The sequence below is a fragment of the Echiichthys vipera genome (assembly GCF_963691815.1).
Source record: "Echiichthys vipera genome assembly, chromosome: 9".
NCBI classification, from domain to species: Eukaryota; Metazoa; Chordata; class Actinopteri; order Perciformes; family Trachinidae; genus Echiichthys; species Echiichthys vipera.
Genome location: NC_139834.1, coordinates 25294444 through 25321165, shown reverse-complemented (window position 1 = coordinate 25321165; position 26722 = coordinate 25294444). Strand labels below are relative to the sequence as shown.

The following is a 26722-nucleotide window of genomic DNA, read 5'->3' as shown; positions in this document are numbered from 1 at the left end:
GGGCGTGTTGTCATGGCTGTGAGCTGCAAAACCTCCCAATATAGTAAATACTTATTTGACATAAAACAAGCCATGTCAGCGTTGACGGCGGACAGCAACATGGGAATATATTTGACCTCAGAGTAAACATTGTTGAGGAAGGCCCGGTAAGTAGCTACACCCCGAAACAGGTTGTTTTTTATACCAATGAAGGATGGTCAAACATGAGTTAGCTAGCTAGCATCAACGTAATACAAGCTAATAACGTCCTCTCGTATTGTGAAGCCACGCAAAGAACAGTTCACAATATTGCATTATTAAGTGTCGTTATATATTGTGGCATGTTGCTGGCTGGTGATATATTTGCATTGGATCCACCCGGCAAAGCTTCTCTTCAATGAAGACGAACCGTGTCTCTGTCAATTCCTACATCAAAGTAGCGCTAGGTTACACTATGGTGGGCGGTAGGAAGCAGCTAGCTGTTCATTTTTTAGAAACCGAAACTTGAACTGTACGAATAAATAATGGTGGTGGTGTGTTTGCCGATTGAACTGATGAGTTTCATGTTTCAATTTCTTATGAGTCTGTTATTTTTATGTTGTACACGTGCCCTTCACCCAACCAAGTAATTAAATTGGCCTAAGTGTGAACGAGGTCTGGTGTGATGTTTTATCCAGTATGTGGGCTTTCTCTCAACTAGCAAGTAAGATCAATTCGGCTAGCTGAGCAGTGGGATGTTACTGTTTTTTTACCTGTAAGCATTGGTCAAGTTGTCAGTCTGAAATGTACATACTGTTGGATGGAAAAGACAGAAGTATGGGAGGATAAGTAGCACAACCTAAACCCATTTTACCTAATATATGATATGATTTGTTGCCTGAGTGGCAGCATGCTGAAGTGACACTTTAAGGCTATGACATTATGCTGCATTGAGACCTGTAGCTGTTACACAAGACCCCTTACACCTGTCATCTCTCTGGTCATTTGGTAGTGATGAAGCTGCAGCTGCTGCCACACGCTGGAGCTGCAACTGGACATGGTCAGGATTGCTCTCAGCCACACCTACTTAGGAGCAAAGTTTCAGTCATCTGCTGTTTTCTTTGTCTTGTTGTCCCTTCTTGCGTCCACAAAATCTAAATCACAGGAATCATTCTTGAAACGCTCGCTGGCACACATCACAGACATGTCGACTAGTGGTTTAGAGAAACCGAGGGGGTAAGGTGATTGCAGTTGAGAAGAAATGGGAAGAATATTGTGTGGAAATTATCAAGGTAAGTCATGGGATAACCCATCCTCAAAGCAATTTCAGTCAACAACAACTGGACTGGTTGTTTTTGACTGAAATTGCTTTGAGGATAACGATGACCTGGACGAATGAGAACATTCACAGGCTCATGGGATAACTTTTGAAGAGGGGTTACCAGTGCGTTTATACTGTATATCTATTGGTAATTTAAAGGTACATTGCTCTAAACTAGCCTGCAGTTGTATGGGGCCTCGTTTTGTCTGTTAGTTTTTATATTCTTGGCCTCTGAATAGACCTTTCCCCATAAATACTTGGTATGCATTCGTCTCAGCACGTGTTCTTTTTAGCAGTAAGACTAAAAAGCAAGCGACTTTTACAAAATAACTCCAGATGGAGATTTTCTTTTTTGAATTGTGTTAAAAAAGAGTTATTTAAGTTAATAAGATAAATTAAGCTTGTATTGATCCGTACAGGGGAATTTTTGGGTGACAGAAATAAGTACAGAAGCGATCGTGTGGATTATGGGAACCTTTTGTTTAACCGTGGAATGCTAACTATGTTTCCATATCACTCTGAAAACATGCATTGTGTTTATTATGAAAACTATCTGACCGAAATTTAAAGGAACTAGGCATTCCTTGTTGACAGATTGACAGCATGACAGTGGAGCATGACAGTAGCTGTTATCACGAAAGAGTGGCAGTTCCCACAGTAACCAGTATGCTTAGCTTCAGGCCAGAACCAGTACTTTTTTGACTGAGGTTGTAGAAAGAAGAATTTGGGCCAAATAGCCACTGGCTTTGCTTTTAATGTGTGTTGTGCTATTCAACTTTCCAGGGGAGTGTGATTCCTCTGAAACGGTTTCAAGATCATCGAGCTGAAGCACGATGAAACTCCATGACATTTTTTTAGGGTCAGTCAGTTTAATGTCTTAGTAGCTGACCAATGATATTGATTCAGCTATATATAATATGTATGCCTTATCAGTAAAACCCCCTCATATCCATTATATGTACCCGATAACACTGATGTTTTTTTTTGCATTTTTGGCAATTCAAAATTTCAGCTTAAGCTTGCAAACTACGGGTGCAGCCAGACTTGAAATGTTGACCAGTGAGTTTCTGTAGTGTAATTTCCCTAACCCCCCGTCTAGACGGCAAGTATGTTAGTGTTAGAAATGTTTTTACTTGCATGCCTCACACAACAGATACACTCTCATTTTAATCTCTGCAGCTGTCTGCATAGACTCTGTGAATGCTCACGTCTCAGCTGTGCATCACAGGCGTATCTGTAAGCTGAGGCGTTGATTTATGCCGCAAGTCTATTTTTACTACTCAAATACAATTTACTCCATATTTAAGGCTTTTATCATATTTTTTTATTTCATAATATCTTTATTTTCTCATTGTCTAACCATGTTTTTTGATTGTAATAGTTTATTAGTTGAAAAATGTTCAATCACTCTCACTGCTTTTACCCAGCCATCCAATCACAGTGGAGGAGGGGGCGGTCACATGCCACAAAGACCAACTGTCACAGTACTCTACCATATTTTACTGCTGGAGATATTCTGTATCACAACACTCCAATTACTTTGCAGGGCAGCTGGATTCTCGCAATGTGACAAGATCACGCGTGAGTCGCAGGATCAAGGCGTCTCCGCTGAAAAATAATCTACAAAGTGCGCTGGCAGTCTCCGCTGGGTGTTTTCAGAGGCCTTTTCATATGAGATAGCTGCTTTATTTGACACACAGCCTTGTGAAAGTCCCCCTAGCAAGTGTCTGATCAATAAAAATTGTATCCGACAATAGCAGATCGACCAACTGATAAGAAGACGTCAGCATTAGCAACATTGTATAGTGTCAAAGGAAAACTGCACAGAAAGTTTGGCTGTTCCTTTTCGGTTCAACGTTTCGTAATACTCGGCTGTGCTACTGATGCAAAGTGTGCAGTCCAGACTAGGGGAAAGGTTGGGCAATAGGATAATATTTGAACAGTTTGTAAAGCATAAGTCTGTTTCAGTTTGAATTTCCAGAAAAGGCACCAGATCTCAATGTATATTGATCACCAGAAGTTATCTAATTTATCCTGTGGCAGTCTTATCTATCTTATCGCCTAACCTGAGCTTTGCCTAATAGTCAGTTGATACAAGTTGAAGAAGGGAGACTGCAACTTGTTTACTGTTTAGCCACCCCTCTGGCCACAAGCCAGTTCTGTTAAAGTTACAAAGAAGAAAGTTTGATTTGAAATGTGTTGTGCTTCCCTGAGAGACTCATCCAAATTGCTAAAGACTGAGCATTGATCTCTGTGAGAATATGTGGTGCTCGTGGCAGCAGTTTGTAAGAGGATGCAGTAGGATACCTTCATTTGAAGCAGCAGGTCCACATTAATGTTATGTAAGGTGAAGGGTGACACGCCATCAAAGTGATAGTGTGGTTTGAATACACAAGGAAAAGCTGATAAGGGGTTCAGCCTGAACCGTAAGGATGGCTTGCTCACGTAGTCCAGGCCAGAGCACACAAGACAGAAACAGACAGACCCTTTTGTAATGTACTCATTCATGATGTTTGGTTACCTGCCAGAATGCTTGTTTAATCAGACACACCTCGCAGCTATATTCCAGTTTAGGCTTTTTGTTGTTCCCAGGCTGCAGCCATATTTCAACAGTCTACCCGGTCCGATGAATGCCATGGTCATCCATGCGTGTGCCTGTGTATGTGTCACTGTCCAATTGAAGAGGGGCTTTATGAATGAATGCCCTCCTTATTTGATGTGTAGACCATCAAGTCTATTACACAGACAGCAACAGCTTTGTTTACAATATGGGAGAGCAGTGTGATAAACTTCATTATAAGCCTGTGTCTCGGCCACTAGCTAAGCACCCATTCATTCATTTTCTGGTTACTCATATCCTGCCGATATCAGCTGTGTGTGTCTGTGGGTGTCTGTGTGTGTCTGTGTGTCTGTGTGTATCTGTGTGTGTGTGCGTGTGTGTGTGTGTGTCTGGGTGTGTGTGTGCCAGCATCAACAGAGGGTCATTTTTGGAACCATATTGATGAGGACTTCCACTTCTGTGGATACATTAGAGTATTGTTCAAGGTTAGTAAAGCATTAGCCCACAAAACACACACACACACACACACGCACGCACGCACGCACGCACGCACGCACGCACGCACACACACACACACACACACACACACACACACACACACACACACACACACACACACACACACACACACACACACACACACACACACACACACACACACACACACACACACACACACACACACACACACACACACACACACACACACACACCAGCGGTTGCATCAAGACAGTGTGGGACCCCAAAAAAATAACAACACCCAGACCCTCCCCCCAAAACATATTGCCCCTCCCCCTTCCCCTCTGTTCTCTGCCTGTCTGCTCATTGGCAGCAGAGCAAACGCTGTCCCCACGCGCTATGAAAGAGAGGGCTGTGCATCCTTATGTAGAGCTTGATGCGCATATGCTTGTACATATTGATCAGTAAACCCGGTGTGTCTGCTTCACATGCGTGTTACTGACGCTCACGTCCGTGGTGATGGAATATAGCATCAGAGGAGTCCTATGCGCAGCAAAGCTCATTGCCGCTTCTTTATGCGAGAGCGAAGCAACGTCGACCTGAATGCAGTGCTCGCCGGGCAGCCGCTCTCCCTGGCTATCCTCTTCCCTCTCCTCTCCTCTCCTCCTCCTCCATGGTGTTAATCCTTGCTGACACAACGCACAAAGGACTAAATGCGGGCTGCATCCTCCAGCAGCAGGGCTCTCTCCTCTTCCTCCTCCAGCTCTGATCCTTTTCAGCCAGGCTTTTTGCCTGGACAGCAGGACACTGTTTCTAAGACTGCTTGCAACTGTATATCACATCTCTGGAATACCGGCCTGGCTGTCCTCTTCCTCCGCCCCCCTGTATCCCCTCCTCCTCCTCGGTCAGTTCATTCAGGGAGTGCATCAGAACAGGGATTCAGCCCTCAGGAGGTGTTTTTTTATTTTTGTTGAAAGCTGGAAGGACCACTGGTAGCTTTATTTTTTCTTCACCATCTGGTACATTTATGTAGCAGGAGGTATGAGCTGCTTCCTCTCCTTCCCTATTGTTGTCGACCTCTCTATTCACCTTACTGCACTTTATTTATTATAAAGTGATGCAGTTTCATTCTTGACTATTTGGGTAATGCTAGCACATCTTTTTTGTGAGACACTGAAATCCATGTTAAATGAAATATGGCTGCTTCTATGTTCCCTGTCATAGTTTACCTTGTTACACTTGTTTACCTTCAAGAAAGGTGAAATGGTCACATGCAAAGACAACACGCATGCAGTCTGTAAACGGCCATGCTGCTAAAATTGTGCCACATGGCACTGCAGTCTGTAGTAAAGCAAGTAGACGTGCTTAGCAGTCGGGCAGACATCTGGCTGGCTTGGCTGCTTCTGTCACTGTTTGTGTAACAGATTGGTGACGACCAAACAGGCAAAAAATGTTTGTCTTGCCTTGGTGACGTCAGAGTTGTGCAAGTAGTTTTAGGTTGTAGCGTGTAGATTATTTATTGCAAGTAGCCTTATTACAGCATGTTTAGTGCCCAGGTTAGAGGTATTTGAGTAGCTATTACAACATTAGATACGGTATCATATAGACAACAGCAACAGTGCTGTGAGAATCAGTATCAAAAAGATTAAAATAATATAGTGTAACTGTCATTTCAGGAAGGCGATTGCATTACTGAGAATACTTCATTTTCATCTTTCAAGCACTGAACGAAATGATCTTTTCCAGACACGGCTGAGATAAGATTGAATGATGTGTTTGTTTCAAGCTAAATTAGTACAAATTGTGGTTTAGGGCTTTATGCACATGTAGCTACATGTGACTCAATATTGACTTTGGAAGGGGCGTTTTGCCTAGACTGATAGAGCACAGCTCTTTGGATTTACTGTTAAATCTACTGTGTAAATTAGGCTAGTTTTACAAGAGACTAGCCTTTCTCAGCAAACAGGTTATGATCAAAGCTTCCTTACACTACTGATCATGTGACATGACAAGGCTCCACTATTTTACAATTAATGTATTGAACTGAATCATAGTCCTCTGTAGGATCATTGCTCTTTTAGACAAAAATATTTTTTTTTATTTTACCTTACAGTATGCAACCAGTATGTTTTTTTTTGTTTGTTTGCTTTTTACAGATAAAGCATCAGGCTCGTCCAGTCCTTGAGCAACATCTGTCCGCAAAAAAAAAAATCAACCAAACAGAGGAGAATAGAACTGCATGTTACAAAACAAAGAGCAAAGTTCACAGCAAACCAAATACTGTGCCAGGAAGGGTTCACTCCCCTGTTAGCAGGATGACCGTTTCATAGTGCTCAGGACCTCAGATGGTCTTACTGGTTGAACTGGGATAATAGCATTGCAAGGCACACTGGAATCATACAGCTTCCAACATGTTCAAAAGTGGGCTGAAGATCATGGGGCGTGAGTATGATAATCGAGGATAATTTAATATGATAATCTCAGCGCAGTGTCGTCAAACGTACAGTAAGTGACCTCAGGGTATATCGTGGTTTGCTGTGGTAGGCATTTGTAAAAGGCACCAGGGATAAAGTTTGCTGATAGGAAGAAGTATCAAGTTGCTTTTTTAAATCTGTCGTCGCAGCCTTTAAGCTTTGTAAGGATGCTTTTGGACAAAGCTGACAAGACAATAGATATTCAAAGATGGCTGTGTAGTTCTTTTTGGAGCAAATTATATGTGATCGTTATGAATTATTTTCCACCGTACACAGTTTGAGTAAGATACGAGAAAGGGAAGCAGAAGCCTGAAATGGAAAATGGAGAGTCTAATTTTAGGCCTGTCGCCCACTCTCAAGAGATCTTTGTGAATGTGTTATTTACTCAGGGTCCTTATTGATTTTCCTGAAAGTCCTCTTGCTACCAGATGTTTCTGACATGAACCAGTTCCAGCAGGCTTTTGCTTATTTCTAATATTAAGGCTAAAGCCGTAGAGCTTGTGTGTAGATTGCACTTTGCTAAGCATTTAGGTCAAGTGGCAGTGATATGAAAAAAAAAAAAACCAACCACCAGCACAGGCAAACAGCCTCTTCTTATTAGACATTAGAGTGAGGATATAAGCCAGTCAGGCCACGTGTCACAGGACAGACAGCACAAGCAGGTCTTTGCTGCTTCATGCAGTAGCACATATCTGATGGCACCGGATCCGCCAGTGATAATACTCCCGACTCATTTTACATTTCGAGGCTGCTCAGTGACTTTTATCAGTGTGTGGATCTAGGTGCCTGTATGCCGGGTGAAGAATTTTAAACATGCTTTTTCTGCGTAGTGAAACCATCCATGTGGGTCCCTGGGCCTTCCGCCGCTGCCTTCCTTAAATCTGAAGCGGGGACATTTGCACCACTATTGTGATGATTCTGTGTTTAAGCCCGTCAAATCACACAGACAACCACAGAGAAGACTAACAACACACAATCCTGTGATGGACTATTTCTGAGTCTTGCACCCGCAGGGTTTGCATCATCACTTCCTGTTCCCACTGATCCACCATCCCACTTGTAGGTGGTACTACAGTTAGCCTTAAGATCTGACACCATGTATTCTGATTGTGGAATACACTAGGGCTGCATAATATATATATTGTTTAATCCATCAGCATCGCTAGGTCAACTTTAATAGACACATCGGGAAAGTCTAATATTTTTAAATTGAACAGGCAATTTGAGAGCAACCAAAAGGCAGAACTGAGTACACTTTAATATCTGTTTATTTATCGCAAGTAATACTATACACTATGCACTCGCTTTAGCTACTGTATGTTTTTAATATACAGTACATTCATACTTTAAAATGACGAATTCACATGTGGTTACAGCCCTCCGAAATCTTGTATTTGTAGCGTTTAAAGTTTACAGTTTGATTTAGGTCAAACCCCCAACTTGTTGTTCACACCCAGTTAGAACAAAATGGTACAGTACAGTACACATTTGACTGCAAACAGTGACGATATTTCATCCGCTTTACAGAAAGCAAAAGCACAACGTAGTCTGCTGATGATCATTCAAATTCAAAATGCATTGTTTTTTGATGATATCCACCTTATTTGTTTACAAAAAATAAAATTTCCCAATGATATTGTCAATTATATATTCATGTGTAGCAGTTTAAAAAAACCCCAACAACTTTTTAGTTGAACCTGCATTAGGCTATTACACCTTTATGGGAATTACACAATATCCCTGAGCAATTTTTAAGCATACGCACTTTTTGAGCATTTGTTCATGGTATGTGTTTATTTGTGTTGTGGCCAAACGCCTGTCTGGTTGTTTGTGTGGAGGTTGACGTTTCCTCCCAGATTGGCGCTCAGCAGTGTGTGTGACAGAAGCCAGCCCATCTGTTGTTGCAGGCAGAGAGCTGTAATCCTGCCCTCAGTCTGTCTGTAAACTGTAATTTGTTGAATCTTTACCATTTCCACTTTCCATTTATAAACCAGCTGACTGTATCCATGTCCTTTAGTGTTCAGGTGAAGTTGTTAATCTTGTTAATAGGGGTAACATTTGACTTTAGGGAAATAATTAATAATGACAAAACAAATTAGAATTTTTGCTACAAATACATTTTAGTGGTTTACCCTTATAAAGCTGCTAGACTTTGCTGTTGCTGCAGATAACTTTAGACACATGGAAATGCAAACACGCAAGTGAGGCTGCTTTGATTTAGACACTGGCCGTCCCAAATTTCATAGAATAGAATAGAAATACTTTATTGAAATTCCACACACGGTAATAGCTTTGTTGGTATGTAGTAATGGCTCACTAACCTGACTCTCGCCAGATGAATTTTGTTCCGCTTCACTCATACATCTGGGATTGCTCCATAGGAAAGCGATTTCAGGAGGCTGGACCTTATCAAAAATCCTTGCATATGATTGGATAAACCACTTTTCGGTCATCTTTATTGACGTGCTACTTCAAACACTCACATCGAAACCAATCCGTGACGCTGATGAGTGACGCAGGGAAAAGCCAAACAGAACGACCGGCATCGTTTACACCAACGAAAGCCTTCAGAGCCGTTCTCTGGTGTTCTTTTAAAGAAGAAATATTCTCTAGATTGGACAACACGGATGAAAAAGCAGCATTGATGTTGGTACCTGATTCTTGGATGCGAGCCGCCACAGTCGTTCTCCGCTACGTCACATCTGCAAAAACCCGCCTGGCGGTTCTGATTGGCCTGACTATTTTTTTGCGGACCCTGAAATCGCTTTCCTATGGAGTGAATCCAGATGGTTGAGTGGAGCTAGGCGGGGTCAAGACGGAAGCAATGCAGAACGAAGTGATCTGGCGAGAGTCAGGTTAATGGCTCACTGCTGTTTAGGATGCAATTTTGGGATTCACTCATTTCTAGCAGAGACCATCTGTCAACACCTAACAATAACGTGCATTGGGATTTCAGAAGATGCTTTTGCCAAGTGAAGCATGAACAGTGTACCCTTTTGTGACAGAACTGATGGAATCCTGATTAAACACTGACGAGAGATTTGTGCCACACATATTTATTTGTAAGTAGAGTTTTTGTAGAGGCTCACGGTAATAATTGATCTCCCTGTAGCATGGAGAGGAGCTTGTTGTGTAGGTGGTGTCATCCCTTGAATCCCCTGTGTCGCATCTACTTGTCAGTACCAGTCCTGGTCTGTTAAATAATGATTAAGTATCAGAGAGTTCGGCCTGGATTCTCTCTGGAACACACGGTGTGGGGGCAGCAGAGTTGGTAGTGTGGGAGAAGGATGGTTTGTACTTTAAATTTAGGTGGTAGGTCAAGTTATCATTTCAACCTGTTTCACTGCAAATGTTGAAGTAAGGCGTTTCAGTAAGTTGGAATCTCTAAGTGGGGAGTGTTTTTAGGTCAGTCTGAGATTCATCATGATTGTATTCTCAGTTACTGGCACATCCATCCACACCCAGAATATCAGGAGCCATCCACTGCCCATGAAAGCGCCTCTGTTTGCACGCTGATGATTAGCTTAGATATTATTTCACTGCATAAAAGAGGTTAAGCTGTCTTTTTTGGACAGAAAATGGAGTATAAGAAGCCTGCTTTTCTGCTTTGATCCCTTGCATCCCATATGTTTTTCATGCTTAAGCAGATGCATTTAATACCAAAATGACATTGTAATCTTGATAAGCGTGCAAGTGTAATCTCACCCGCATTACAGACATCTGTCTGACCTATTATTGAAATCCTGTGACTGAACTATCAGTCAATATACTAAAAAACCTTTTACCAGATAAATGGAGGGCATTTGGCGATCTTAAGGCTATGTTCACACAGACTAAAACAATGTTTACTGGTTGAAAGTATCTTGTCTACACCAGCATTTATAGATCATTTACTAAATTTTAGCTGTCCACAGAAACAGCTTAAGTCCTTGTAATGTAGATTGATGGTGGTTGTAAACAGAGAAATGATGGATTAACACCACCATCTGCTGAGGAATGTTGACAGATGTATTGACTCTGACAAACAAGGCATTTGATTTCTGTGACCTTTTGACTATCTCTGTAATTACTTCTTTTGTCTAAGAATATGTTCAGTCACTTATAGGTGCTGTTGTTCTGCTGAGTACCGGTTTGATGCCAGTGTTTGATTAATAAGATGTATTTTTTATGTGTAAGGATACATCAAGCTTGACTTAAACATTGCTTTATATGAAACAAATTTAACAAATAAATACACAAATATGTATTTTCTGAATTTATAGAATTGAATAGATTGGCCTTGTTTGGCTGCATTTCTATTCTTAATGTTTGTGAAAGGTTTATCACATTTTACTTCCTCAACACTACAGCATGTGAGACCTCCTAGGTTATGCTGTTCGAATGGGTTGTTCATACACAGCAGGATCTGAATGTGAGCCTGTCTTTACAGGGAAAAGTGACAACAGTTAGGATAGTTGCCTCAGTCAGATGTCATTTCAGATTTCCCCAGCAGACTTTCTTCTTTTCTTAAACAATGTTTAGGGCGGGACGATATCATAATATATATCGTTATCGAGATTTGAAATTAAATGACCTACATGGGGATAGAAGATTTGCACCATATCGCCCAACGCTAGAGAGAAACTTAAACGCAGGCAGGCAGTCACAGTGTGCATTCTGTTGAGCTGTAATTTCAAAGCTATAGTTATATAGTAGTACATATGGACAAATGTTACGCATTGTCCTTCAATTCTACTAGCCTGCAGTTTTCCTTTTGTGCACCCTAACAAACATTATTTTAGCACTGCAGTTTGAAACAAGGAATGCTTTATATTAATCTTGTCATATAATAATAATAATAATGGTGTAGATGGAACAGTGCTCCATGGCTGTATACAAGGATATTTCGGACCATATGTGATTAATGGATGTGATCGGATGTCATGCTCCTCAGCAAAAGTTCCTCCCCTCATCTCTGCTGACTCAAGCGGCCACATAAAAGCTGCTTCCTTCCCCTATTAGTTCTGGTTTCTAGCAACCAGCAGCATTTATTCAAAACATTGGAGTCATCTCAAGGTTGTGAATGTGTGCTTGTTGTCCAGCTTTGTCTAATTCTTTATTTAAATATATATTTCAGTCCTAGGCTTAAGGGTAAATATTGTCACTAAAATGAGATCCGTGCACGTCGACAGAAATTGATACTTCACATGTACAATGGTCGAGATGGTAATCCAAGAATTCCCAATGTCTTGCAAGATGGTTTGGGTTAGGCATTGGACTATTACGGTTAGATAGGTAGTTGAGAAACGAGTCTAACAAGAGTTTTTACAAGTTTATGCAAATCTAGGCACAACTATGTACTATGCTACATGAGAACTTTTCACCAAATCATTTTGTTTTGGAGTTGGTAAATAGCTTCCACTTGAAATCTTTGCCTCCCATGTCACAATAGGTTTGTTTTTTGGTGTAAGATACTCAGCTTACATGCTTACAACTCACACCCCATGATCACTAGTTTTGACATGAATGAAGCCAATGGACTGTCTTGCTAAGGGTGTAAGTACAAGTGTGTAGGGCCTACAATGAATTGAATATTCATCGGGATCACAATTTTGGCTTCCCACGATTACTTGAATATGATCGACTGCGATATTTTAAATTCTGCTGCATATCAAATCAAGTAATTCCTAAAATTAAAAACGTTCCTGAATGTTGTGGCAAGTTAGAGTGTAGAATACAACAACAAGCAGAAGAGAAAAATCAAATGTTTGGAACAGAAGGAGAATAGCTAATTCCTAGTGCGAGTACAATTTTATCTATATTTTGCTTCTAGTAAATGCACTGAATTCAGGTGAAGAAGCACCTTATTTTAAGTGTTATTGTGATGAAACATTTTGTACATAGGCAGGATCGTAGCCCACCATAGAAGTGAAAGAAGTGATGTGGTTATTCTAATGTGAAAGGGCAAAAAAAAATATTTTGGACCTCCTTATAAATCCCCCAAAATAATTACCGTTATTGTCATGTGATTAATATTTTGGCCATATTCGTGCAGCCCTACAAGTGTGTGTGTGTGTCAGGTCAGGGCTTGATTAGCACAGCAGGGCGTAGCAGTCGTGTCCAGCTGCTCTCTCCAGAATGATCCACCAGCAAAGACGAAAACACTGCTCAGAAAGGAACGAGACATATGGCATGTTGCTTTATGAGTCCCTCAGCAGCCGCAGACAGACCTGTAGCCAGATAACACACAGGTTGTGTGATTTCCTTGTTTAAAAGCAGTGGAATGAACCCAATCTTTCCTGTGGCCAGAACAAAGCTTTGAAATGAACGTGAAAGTTGGCACGGATCAGCTGTGTGTTATGTTCTGTATGTAGGTACTTTGGGTTTAATTGGATCAATAGTGACTATCAAATGAAATATTTGATAAGGAAAATTAATAAAGAAAAATTACTAAAAATTAATAACTTCAATTTATTAAAAACGTCACACGGAGAACCAATCAAATATTGTGCCTTGACTCACGTTCAGATTATGAGATTGAGTATTCTCAATAAACTTACCGTTAATCAAGTAAATATTAGTTATCACCAATAATTATCAAAGATAATAATAAAAATGACTCTAGTTAAACCAGAGTTCCTCGGGGCACCACCGTCATAGACGGAGTGATAACTAATATTAAAGTCTCATAAAATATATTAAACTACTAATTAAGGGTTAAACACCAATAAATATAATAGTTTAACTAGTTGAAGGATTTAAGAAGTTCTTTTCTTAGTAGAAGCTGGCTCATTCATCTTTGTGTAATATTAAATAATCAGACATATGGTAAACACAAACATTTATTAACAAATTAATAAATGCAACAAACAAAACACAATAAACTAACTAAAGCTAACAGCAAACGTATGTTTGTGTGTATGTGTGTGTGTGTGCGTGTGTGTGTGTGTGTGTGTGTGAGAGAGAGAGAGACAAAGAGAAGAGGTGGGGGCTCGAAGAAGGTGTGAACATTCTCTTTGTTACACAAAGGCCGGAAGCCTGATCTCTCAGTTCTTATGACAAAGTTACAATGGGATCAAGCCGTTCATAAAGTCCTATAACATGTAGTAATGCCCAGTTGGTGATTAATTACCAGTCCATGAGATGGGAGATGTTTTGCGTTGCTTGATGCCAGTGGCTGGGTGAAGAAAGGAAGCTCCGTGGTGAAGAGGTTCTTGTCTTATTTATGGCTCTTAGGCAAAAGAGGATTCGGATCGCTCTGTGCTGTGCTCAGTTGAGGATAACCGGTTGGTTAACCTTCGTGGTGATCCCACGCCGTAGGCCAGGTCCAGGGCCGAGGGGACAGCGGGCAGCTGGTCTCCTGGATCCGCAGGGACGCGTAGAGTTGGAGAAGAGCAGGAGGATCCGGTCGAAAGATCCAGTAGAAAAGATTCAGTAGAAAGAGAGTTAGAGATTGTGTGCTTCACTTTATATAGGCCTGGATGATGTCATCAACTGGGGGTCAATTCAGCCAATGAACAGTTTGGGTGCCTTGGAGGATTCACACCTGGGTGTGACCTGTTGTGGGGGTGAAGGCATTTTGAGGTCTTTGTTCCAACAGGCTGTGGGCCTACTGTAATCAAACTGACAGTTTGAGTTAATCCAGAAAATGAACAATCATCTTTGGGCGCCGGTTGCACCTACATATCCCCCCGATGTCCTTGAGACTGCACCCGATGTGCGGTTTTAAGGGCATCTTTCACAGTCCATAGATGTACAGAGTTCATTTGTCAGTTCATTTAGTGTTTGCAACATTTTGGGCAGTTATTTCACCAACTGGGAATTGGCTAAACACTACTAATATCTCGACTAGGCAAGAACAAAAGCTACAAAACAAAATCTAAACATGACAATGGCACTATACGAAATACATAATAAACATTGTTTCTCAGCTACTCTTCAGGTTAGTGAGAACAGAAGTGTTAGTTATGTAAATGACTTGGGGTGAGATACAGATGAGATTCAGCTGTCAGTTGCATGAGGACAGTTGTATGATTGGTGTGTCAATCCAAGATGTGTCCTAAACTAGTGTTTACCAGTGAGCTTATTACAAAATACAAGGAGTTGATCCAAAAGTATTTGCAAAGTTTGTACAAGGTGTTAAGTCCAATTACAATTTGGGTCTTATTGAGTTTGCTGCGGCTGCTAACAAATCAAAGTTTACCAATTTAACTGTGAGAAAAGTAAGGCTGCTGAGATTGCATTAATCTTACTATCAGTGCAGAAGGACTGTTACCTACAAAACCGAGAGGAGCGGACTCTGGAGCTCTGTTGTTTGAAGTTCTTCTTAACTCGTGGCTCAGGGCTGTAACGCTGCCTGTAGCCGTGTACAGAAAGACACTCAGAGGCGCTGTCACTGTCGGGTTCTGAACTGCGGTCAGAGATGCTGTGGTCATCATCTGAGCAGTGGTTTGGCAGGTCATTATGCTGGGCCAGGATCTCAGAGTATGGCCTTCTACAGCTCCTGCTCTGGGCATGACTATCCCGTGGCAGCTGGCGGACATGGCGTTTACGCTCTGCGTCCCTATGCTGTGTTTTGTCCCCCCATTTCGATCTGTTCTGAGGATGGGGTTCTGAGACAGAAGGTCTGTGTGACCTCACGGTGTTTGAGCTGCTGGAAGCAGATGTTGTTTCCCTTGCTTTGCAATTGACAACAGTTTCCCAAGCCACCTGTGCTATTTTCCTAACCTCGTTAAGAGAGAGGTTATCTTTTCTTGTCTCAAGAATAACGTGTGTACGTATACAAGGATGAAGATTCTGCAAGTACAGGGACTTAAAGGTTGGGTTCTCCTCTAAGCCTGGTGCATTCCTTCCTTGGAAGTATACGTGTCTCAAACGTCTGTAATAGTCTCTGGGACTCTCTTGACGGGAATGTTTTATTTGACTAGCTGCAACCAAAGAAGTGATTTCGTCTGCAGTAGAAGCAAATTCTTCTGTCAGTGCATGACGGAGCTCATTGTAGTCATTTCTGACTCTGGCAGGTTGAGACTGTATAACTTTGCGGACAGCTTTTGAGCTGGTTTTCCACACAAGTTTAACTTTCTCTCTCTGTGTTGCATTGGGCAGGTCAATTAGATTTTGATCTAATTCCCTAAAATGGTCCTCAATGTTATGATCGCAGTTGTCTGGATCAAACACGTCCATATCTTTAGCTATAAGCTCAAGCTCTTCAAGGCGGGGACATTGTGAGGTCACCATTTGTGAAGGCGAGACTATGCTAGCTCTGTCAACACTCTCAAAGTGATGCAGTGAAGAGGTAGAGCAGGACTGAACTTCCTTGGTCGGCTCTGGAGAGGGCGTTAATCTCTCATTGAGGGAGGAATTTGAATTTGAAAAGCCAGAATCAGCAAGGCTGAACGACTTTGGTGGGGCAAGAGCTTCTGATCTAAGCCCTAACAATTCCTTTTTGTGGGAGAAGAGTTGTGACTCTGCTGAGTGCAAATCTTCCAAATAACGCAGGACTTTGTGATTTGCTATCTGAACTTCACTGATGAGATTAGCATTTTGAGCTTTAAGGGATTCTATCTCCTTTTCTAATGCTATTTTGCTCTGACAGACAATGTTAATTTGCCGGTGAAAGTTCAGGAGCAAACATCTCAACACTGACCCTTTAGATGTGTCGCTGAGAAGTGATTCTATTTCTTTGCTGCACTCACTTAAGTTCAATGTGTTAATGAACTCAGGGTAGCCAGGTTTAAGGCCCTGTGCTAGGGAAGAAATGAAATTCTCTACACTTGGGTTCTCCATTGTGTTAAAATGGAAGGTGAGATAAAAACTTGTTGTCTAGTACAACAATGCAATTGTTTTGGCTCTGGTGTTGCTTGGCAGACACCTTGTGATGTAAATTGGGTAGTACACTAGCCTAAAACAACAGTTCCTCTGATCTACACTTTGTGGGTAGCTTGCTTCCTGCGCGGGGAGGGGCAACTACAGCACCATGTGGTTCTGGGACCAGAATTTACACTAACTGAGATGCAGGGCAGTCAGTCAGGGAATAATATCTATAAAGTACTACTCAAGCTGAGACACGTGGAAGAAACAGCTGGGCATGTAACTTTATTTCACAGGGGCTGGTAGCACACTGTGGCTCTATCTATCTCCACTCAGGTTGAAATGCAAGGCAGTTCCAACAGTTCAAACTCTCGGGTTCATAGGGCCGGGGGCACGCTATGAGTAAAGGGGAAGGAGCACTTAATTTAGCAACAACTTATGACAAGACTCATTAGATTGCATTGAATATGTGATATTCAAATGCTAAACCAAACTTGACTAGCTAGCAGCAATAGCAAAATCTTAAGGGTAACTATCAGGCTTACAGAGGTTATCAATATTCTCAAATCGCTTTAGCTAAATTTGGAGAATTAATCAAATAACACCACTTTGTACTTGTTTGTAAGTACAGCTGGATGTCTACTCCTGTAGAAGACAAGTGGGGTTAAATGGAACGACTTTTGGAAAATTTTGGACGAAAATCCAAAAATTGTAAAATGTCAAAAAAATATGACCAATATTAATATCACACAATTATGAATTATTGCCAAGCCAACATAACTAAGCCTCACACGGGGCACCAATGTAGGTACTTTGGGTTTAATTGGATCAATAGTGACTATCAAATGAAATATTTGATAAGGAAAATTAATAAAGAAAAATTACTAAAAATTAATAACTTCAATTTATTAAAAACGTCACACGGAGAACCAATCAAATATTGTGCCTTGACTCACGTTCAGATTATGAGATTGAGTATTCTCAATAAACTTACCGTTAATCAAGTAAATATTAGTTATCACCAATAATTATCAAAGATAATAATAAAAATGACTCTAGTTAAACCAGAGTTCCTCGGGGCACCACCGTCATAGACGGAGTGATAACTAATATTAAAGTCTCATAAAATATATTAAACTACTAATTAAGGGTTAAACACCAATAAATATAATAGTTTAACTAGTTGAAGGATTTAAGAAGTTCTTTTCTTAGTAGAAGCTGGCTCATTCATCTTTGTGTAATATTAAATAATCAGACATATGGTAAACACAAACATTTATTAACAAATTAATAAATGCAACAAACAAAACACAATAAACTAACTAAAGCTAACAGCAAACGTATGTTTGTGTGTATGTGTGTGTGTGTGCGTGTGTGTGTGTGTGTGTGTGTGAGAGAGAGAGAGACAAAGAGAAGAGGTGGGGGCTCGAAGAAGGTGTGAACATTCTCTTTGTTACACAAAGGCCGGAAGCCTGATCTCTCAGTTCTTATGACAAAGTTACAATGGGATCAAGCCGTTCATAAAGTCCTATAACATGTAGTAATGCCCAGTTGGTGATTAATTACCAGTCCATGAGATGGGAGATGTTTTGCGTTGCTTGATGCCAGTGGCTGGGTGAAGAAAGGAAGCTCCGTGGTGAAGAGGTTCTTGTCTTATTTATGGCTCTTAGGCAAAAGAGGATTCGGATCGCTCTGTGCTGTGCTCAGTTGAGGATAACCGGTTGGTTAACCTTCGTGGTGATCCCACGCCGTAGGCCAGGTCCAGGGCCGAGGGGACAGCGGGCAGCTGGTCTCCTGGATCCGCAGGGACGCGTAGAGTTGGAGAAGAGCAGGAGGATCCGGTCGAAAGATCCAGTAGAAAAGATTCAGTAGAAAGAGAGTTAGAGATTGTGTGCTTCACTTTATATAGGCCTGGATGATGTCATCAACTGGGGGTCAATTCAGCCAATGAACAGTTTGGGTGCCTTGGAGGATTCACACCTGGGTGTGACCTGTTGTGGGGGTGAAGGCATTTTGAGGTCTTTGTTCCAACAGGCTGTGGGCCTACTGTAATCAAACTGACAGTTTGAGTTAATCCAGAAAATGAACAATCATCTTTGGGCGCCGGTTGCACCTACATGTATTAACTAAAAGAAGATGCCATTATTTAATGCATTATAACTGTTACAATTCCTCCACTTCATTTGTACTTGCAGTATCCTCCTGTAAAGTTGCTCCCCAGGTTTCATTGAACTTTCATCTTCTCTTACCTCTAGTCACGCCTGATCTGTTCCCGGAAACACCCCTGGTGCCGTCCCTGCCCGCAGTATCGACGGCACGAATCGGCTCCATCCCTCAGAAGCCCCGGAGGCGCAGCAGCGGAAGTGACAGCGCGGCCAGGCCCCGGCCGTTGCGCTCAGCCCCCAAGCCAGGCCCCAGCAGAGGCAGCATGGAGGTTGGCATGCGCGTGGTGCGTGGCCTGGACTGGAAATGGGGAAACCAGGATGACGGCGAGGGCCATGTAGGCACTGTGGTGGAGATCGGGCGGCAGGGCAGCACTACCACGCCAGACAAAACAGTGGTGGTGCAGTGGGACAGTGGCACGCGAACCAACTACCGCACTGGCTACCAGGGCTCCTTTGACCTGCTGCTTTATGATAATGCTCAAGTCGGTAAGCACTCGTGACTAAGGTTATTCTAAAACACCCGGTCAACTAGAGCTGAGTCTAGTTTGAAGTGTACTAGTGGCAATGTGATGCCTGAGTTTCTGTATACCAAAGTGATTTTCATGCATAACCATACCGTTGGATACCGATATGTCTGTGAAAGGCCAATATCAGCCAATAATATCAGCCGACTGATGTATCGGTCTGACTCTACAGTCAGCCATCCAGCTCTATTCTGGACTTGAATGACGCATACAGTAATCGGCACTCATTAGCATTTTGCTCCATTTTTCTGCCTCAGAAGTCTGCCCTTCAATTAATGGAGCGAGAGAAGAGATAAGGAGCTAAGGGGGTGGGGGTATTTTTGTAATGGTGTTTGTGCCTCAGTTCTTTCACATCTCATGAAATGAGCCACTGTGATAAGTAACATCGGTAAGGACATGACATATGCCTTGACTGCTTCAGTGATTTGCGTATGAGAGACATTTGTGCATCTATAGAAACCTCAGGCACATTGAATTTATAACCCAGCTCACCTTTCTTCAACCACTACTCCTTCCCCTTTAAGGCGTGCGTCACTCCAACATCATCTGTGACAGCTGCAAGAAGCACGGCATCATGGGAATGCGATGGAAGTGCAAGGTGTGCTTCGACTATGACCTGTGCACCCAGTGTTACATGAACAACAAGCACGACCTGAGCCACGCTTTTGAGCGCTACGAGACTGCACACTCCCAGCCGTGAGTACTGCACCCCCACTTCCCCAGAAGCATAATTGATCCTCATTTATATTCTAATTATGGTGTCATCTATTACATCTGTTTGAATGGCTTGCTCTGTTCAAATCCAGTTTGACTCAAAGGAGGTACGACCTTATTAGTGTTTCCTACAATTAACTTTCATTAGTCTGGTGTCTGTCTACACAGGCTGTCAGGTCTAATATATTGCCTGGTTATGGCCAGGATCTCTGCACAGTTACCTATCCAAGTATTATCATTTTTTATTTGCAAAACAATATTAGTTATGGTAGGCAGTTTTGTTGGAAAATGGACAAAAGTAAATAAATCCAGCCCTCCTCTTGCACCCTTTGGCTACGGTAAGCAGAAGGCTAAACTATTAGCAACATTTTCTCTCCATCTCTGAAACCATTTGCTGATATCGGACACGTGTTTGTGAACGGTAACGTTATAACATTACAACAACGTTCAACATGCTCTTAGTTATTTTAAGAATGAATGTTTTGACCACGGATGACAGCATTGGGCTACCCTACAGTTGACTTTTGCTACAAAACATTAGCTTCAGTAGATGGGTTATTGTTTCATCTAATGGTAAATTAGCAATGTTAGTTGGCTAGATAGCTAGCTTACGCCACATTTCCCTGCCACTGGGAGATCTCGCCCAGAAGAGAGGCGATGTCTGTAACATATGGATGGCTGGCTAACTAGCTAGCTTGCTAATTCTCTCATGCTTTACACTGGTTTCAAAACATGAGCTCATTGGGTGATCGCAATATGCTTTCCTTCACTGACTGTGTGTGAGGATGAAGCATTAAGTTGTATTAATTATTTAATAAATTATATTAATTCATCAGTCTCCCGTCACTAGGTTTAGTGCCGGATGAATACAAGTTGTTAATGCATCCGTAACTGCATCCGTAACATGAATGAAACTAATACATGAACTTGTCCATGAACAATGTTTCCGCTTGAGTCAAGACGTCATCAATATCTCATTCCAGACCGAACTTACTGTAAGTTAGTTAGGTAGTTTTTTTGTTTTTGAGACTGCTCTATAATTATGATGTGCGAGTACTCAAATATAGAAATGACTTTTAATGCCAATCCCTCGTTACTTTACAGTGTACTGTTGTTGCTAATGCTGGAGTAGCAACATTTTCTGAAGGATTTTCCTCCCTTGAATCAGGCTTTCACCGTCTGAAGGGACATGCATGCACATCTGCATTTGGAGAACAGCCAATAGGAACGCCCTCTCTCTGAAATGACCTATGATTGTCCAATATCTCCCATCACGGGCTAGATGTTCTAAAGCCTGAAAATGGAGCCAAGAGGAAGAACAGAAGTTTATTTTTCTCTCAGATGACTTGAATTACAATATGAAGAAAGGTTGTTGTGGAGTTTTTGCCCAATGACACAAAAAATAAACTGCCTACTGCAGCTTTAAGTCAGATTTGGCAAATAACACTGGGCCTTGCTGTGGATAAATGTTTAGTGAGCTGATTCCAAGTGTCCTATGTATCCAGATTAACTGGAGTAAGTTGTCCCTTCACAAACCACTGTTCTGCATCAGTGCACAGTAGAGCTCCAAACTGCTTCAGGCACTGTGTGAATGTCAGCTGGATGGCCTGTTCTCGTTTTAACGAGGTGATATGTATGACCCAGATTTCTTCTATAGTTTAGCCCGGTCCAGGTCCGACACAGTTCCATTTATTCTGGTGCAAATAATCAAGACTTTTTACTCTTTAGCTTGGCTTTCTTCTAGTTAGATATTGGGTTTAAGAGTGGTGGCGGTTATTATTTTTCCTACAAAAAAAAAAACCACATTTGCAAATCACAATTTGATCCAGTCAGGATGATCCATTAAAGCCCCTATGTGTGGGATTTGGCGATTACTGACTTTTACTCCTACTAATAAGTCTATCAAAAACACGACAAATTCACAATTTTTACATGTCATTGAAATGGTTTCATTTATAGACCAAATCACTGTGATGACATGTTAACAACAATCACTTCCAGGTAGATAACTGGCGGTTCATTTACTTGTTTTCTGTTCTCATTTTCAACCATAACTGTAACTTTCGTATTAACACATGGTGGTTTCACCTATCTGATGTTTCCTCTCTGCATATCTCATGTACTCTCTTGTTTTGCCAGAGTCTTTGATAAATCAAGTCTAGTGTTACGAACAGCGACATCTTACTGCTGAGTGATGCAGTAGAGCCAAAAAAATCTAGCTTGACCCTATCTGAGCCAGCGCACGTTCTGTCCAAGCCTGGCCTGGTCGGACCCATTATCTGTAATTATGAGCCTGAGCCCTAATTTACCCTAACTTACTTTGTTACAAACTTACTTTTAATATATAACATTTCTGATTATCACATACTTCTCCCCACCTAATTATAAGTAGGGTAATAAAGAAAATTAACACCCGGCCCAAGGATAGTGGTGAGAAATGTTGGCTCAAGCTGAGATTTTAAACTTTTGTTTTTTAAATAACTAAATACAAAAAAATTTGTCAATGGAATCTGGTGGCTTTGATGAGAGCCTGCAGTTCCCCCTGCATAAACAGGGCTGTCTAACACCAAGGTAAAGCAGTGAAAATATTCCGAATATAGCATATACTTAGGGCCTTTTTCTTTGGCAGAACGGCGCAGGCAGGGCTCCGGTGTGCTTTATCCCAGTGCTTCGAAACGCTGCCCGGGTTTTGCTTCTTCAACATTATGGTTAATGCTATGTTAACAAAGAGTCGACTACAGAGCTAACAACAAGCTTACAAGGCATACAGTTATAAAACAACAACACTCACCATCAACATTCAGTGTCCTGCCAGTCGCCTCCCACAAATGGTCTGTGATGTGATAGTTTCCTGAATAGCAGTGACGACACAAAGGTAGGGTATATCCAGTTGTTCCTTGCCCCTGTTTACTCAGCGCCATTTAATTGAATGTACGGAACACAGGGGTTTTCTATCTGGAGGTTATTGTAAACATTCGTGATTGGGTTAAAACAGCAATGCTACTCTTATTTTCTGTGATCCCTTTCTTGCTGGATATGAGAAACATCTTTAATAAAGTAATTTTGGTTTGATGTTTGGTGCACCTTTTGATTAAGGAGCATTATGACTCTGATGGTTGGGGTGGAAATGGAGCTGCAGATATGGGCTTTTAGTGAAACCTGGCCTGCAGCGTTCATTAAACATTCTGACAGTAAATGGAATCTCATTTCATTTCCCACCTCAGTTTCTCCTCAGAAGTATTGATTTATCACTGAGGCCCAAATATGTGGCTCAGCAGTGTCCTTCATTTCAGAGTAGTTTTGGTGGAACAAACACCTTTATGTGACCCTCCAGTTGGGTCTCTGCCTTCCATCATTGCATATATACACACACATTCTCATTGACAAGCCAGGTTTATTTTAATTGGGGAAGAATGTTTTGGAGACGTGTTAATTAGTGAAATGGTTTCTGGTAATTTACAGTATAGTACACAGTTGATTTACAGTATGTTGAATTAAGGTTTCAATACCTGGAAGGATGATGATCCCATGTGTTTGATCAGTGCTGACGTCAGTTGGAAAAGATGCTGTGTGTATTTATAGTAACGTGCCTTTACGGACAAATCCTTAATCTGAGTTATTTAAAGGCTGTTTGCACAGTAATCCCAAACTAATGTAGTATGTAACAGCTGAGTGAGGCAAAGATAAACTTGAAAACTTGAAATAAGTTTCTACTTTTTTGGGTTGTTATTGTGTGACTTTGGTGTTTTTAAAGGGTTTGGAACGAACTAAACTAACTAACTAACTAACTAACTAACTAACTAACCGAAGGATGCAGCAAAAGACCAGCAACTCCAATATTCTGTGAGGTAAAATAACTTTTTTATTTTTTATTTTTTTTAAACACTTTAAATTATTTGTCAATGGAATCTGGTGGCATTAATGAGAGCCTGCAGTTCCCACTGCTTAAAAATAAACATGGCTGTCTGACAGCAAGGTAAAGCAGTGAAAATATTCAAAATACAGCGTACACTTAGGGCTTGTTTCTACATTGTTCTGTGGCAGAAAGTTGCTGGCTTGGCGCTGGCAGGGCGCTGGCTTGGCGCTGGCAGGGCGCTGGCAGGGCGCTGGCAGGGCGATGGAGAGCGCTTTATCCCAATGCTTCAAAAACGCTGCTCATAGGTTTTGCTTCTATGACAATAACTTCAACATTATGGATAATGCTATGTTAAAAAAGTGTCGCCTACACAGCTAACAATAAGCTTACAAGGCATACAGTTATAAAACCACAACACTCATCAGTAACATTCAGGGTCCGGCCGATCTGCTCCCATAAATAGGCTTTTCTGTCTTTGTTGTGATAGTTTCCTGAATAACAGCGACAGTGACGACACCAACACTTTTCTGAAAAGTTTAGAGATTTTCAAGCAGAACCACTCGGGGAGATTCTTTTTATGGACTCAGAAACATGAATAGTATATGGATGATGTTCATAAGTGGCAGAAAAGACCGTGAGTAATCTGAGTTCAGTCAGCCAGCAGGGCGGGTGATGAATAAAATTCTCTTTTCAGTTATGTTTTTGGCATCTTATGAAAACAAGATAATCAACTTAAAATGATCACTGTGCTGCATTCTGCTTCACAGTGGTGCTTTGAGTAACTGACAACTGAAAATTGCTAAACATATATTCAACATATTTCAGTCAGTTGTGGCATTGACATATTCGATCGTAATTATTTTGATCTCATGTATTAAGTATTATGGCATATATTATATATATGTTTACTTCTCTAAAGAAGGTTGTGGAATGCAATTCAGTTGTATTTATAATTTTATATTGTTTATGTAAATGTTAATATGTTATATATTGTTTATTTTAATGTGTACATGATATTTTAGACAGTGCTTAGGACGTTGAAATGGTGTTCATCATTGACCACTCGTTGACAGCAGTGTCCTTCAGACAGACTCCTTTATGATTACCTGTATTTTATTAATCGTTGCTTGTTCTGCTCCACTCAGTATTTCAATCATTGCTTTAACTTCTCCAATCAGTGTCCTATTTGCATTTATACTCCTTACTTATTAACTGGTGTTAAATTGGATTGAAATGAAATCTACGTGGTCAAAGTTTTTTTTAAACTTCAGACTTTGAATGAAATTGAGACCTAAATTCAAATATTAAAGAATACATTAGTGATTATTCTTTATGGCCTCCTTAGCTATCACAACATTTTCAAACTCAAAGGCATAAAATCAGAAGAAACGTTGCTTGCTGTTTCCCAGACCTCACATCAAATATTCATTTTAACATTTCATAGTAAATCCATTCTTGCATTTTTAATGGCTGTCAACACGTAGTCAGTGTTAAGCTTTTAGTCTGGTAGTGATGAAGAAACGTGTGAATATCTGCAGATTGTGCAGCACTGCAAAGACCAATAAATCGAAACATATCAACGTAATTCACTGCTCATCATAATTAAATGTAATTTTCCATTCATTACATCCAGTCTTTGTCTTCTCTCTATCCTTATATCATCGTCATCTTTGCGCAATCTTAGTGAAAACGGAGTTGTGATCTTCACCCTGCAGTGGGACGGAGTGTACATGTGGGGGAACATCACATGAAAGTCACTTCTTTTCTTGTCGGATGAATCACACTCTACAGTATGTGATGCTGAACACACACAGTGCTTCTTTATTTCCAGTCCACACTGACCCAAATTTCACTGACAGCATTTCAAAAGACTAATTTATAATCTGGCAGTCATGGGACACACTTGATATTTGCCTGGAAAGGCAAATTTAGCTTGGTTTCATAATGAGTGGAGCTTCTTGTTGTGCCAACAGTGATTTATGTGAGGAGACTGGGGTTTGGGCTTAGTATAGTTAAGAGGGACTCCTTTCATGTGGACCAAACATGTGTGATGCTTTAGTGTCGATTTAAGAGGGTAGATCTATTTGGAGTTAATAGACATGCTGTAGGCAGAAACTGTTGGTGTCCTGAGGGGACAGTGAGAAGTTGTCAACACTATAAAGTTTCTCCTGCAGCTCACAGACACCCGATCTGCAGCGACACAAACATGGTGTGAGACCTGAGCCGGATGTACTGTACATAAGTCGCCCATTGTTATTTAAACAGATTTAACTGGATTAGTATGCCTGCATTCTCAGCTGTGCAGTTACCATATTTTCAACTTCCTAGAAGACATGCATTAGATAACAGGTATCAGTTTAGCAGCAAATAACTGGTGCTGCTCATAAAGCATAAAGCTGTGTACCAGTGTTACATTGTTTGACTCTGTTGTCTGCGTGTATGAGAACATTATAGATAACACTACAATGACACGTATGTGCTTGCTGACAGTGCTTAGGGCAGCATATGCGTGCACCATATGTTTACGAGGAGATGGTTGGTATGCGGCTGGTTAATCGGCTCTTCAACACACAAACAACACACACACGCACTTCCAGGGAACGTATCCTGTCAACTCAATGCCTAATCCTTCCGTTGCACATCACGCCACACTGTAGATAGTAGTCACGTTAAGGCACATCCAACCCAACCTATCTGAGCAGAGGTTTCCGGTGCGTTCTCTGTCTTCTAGACAGAAATGCCTAACTGAATTTGTTTCTAGTGAGCTAACTGGAATTGCTGGTCTGAAAATCTACTGTACATACATAGATTTTTCAGATTTTCACACTTTTTCCTCATTTCCACTCACTGCTGTCTCCTTTAATTTTGTTTTGGGTTTTGGTGCTTTGTTAGGGAAAGTTAA

General features: G+C 41.1%; 1 protein-coding gene across 3 annotated transcripts in view; it reads left to right on the top strand.

Annotated features, from left to right (window-relative positions):
* The window catches only part of mib2 (MIB E3 ubiquitin protein ligase 2), a 51595-nt gene continuing 24873 nt past the window's right edge, over positions 1 to 26722 (top strand). For 2 of the 3 annotated variants that reach the window (XM_083920117.1, XM_083920116.1), the window contains exons 1-3: positions 1 to 146; positions 18817 to 19212; positions 19775 to 19946. In XM_083920117.1, coding sequence (XP_083776243.1) covers positions 18990 to 19212; positions 19775 to 19946 — 395 coding nt within the window. In that variant the 5' untranslated portion in view covers positions 1 to 146; positions 18817 to 18989. Of the gene's footprint in view, positions 147 to 975; positions 1019 to 18816; positions 19213 to 19774; positions 19947 to 26722 lie in introns of those variants that run through there. The other variant, XM_083920118.1, reaches the window with a different exon arrangement.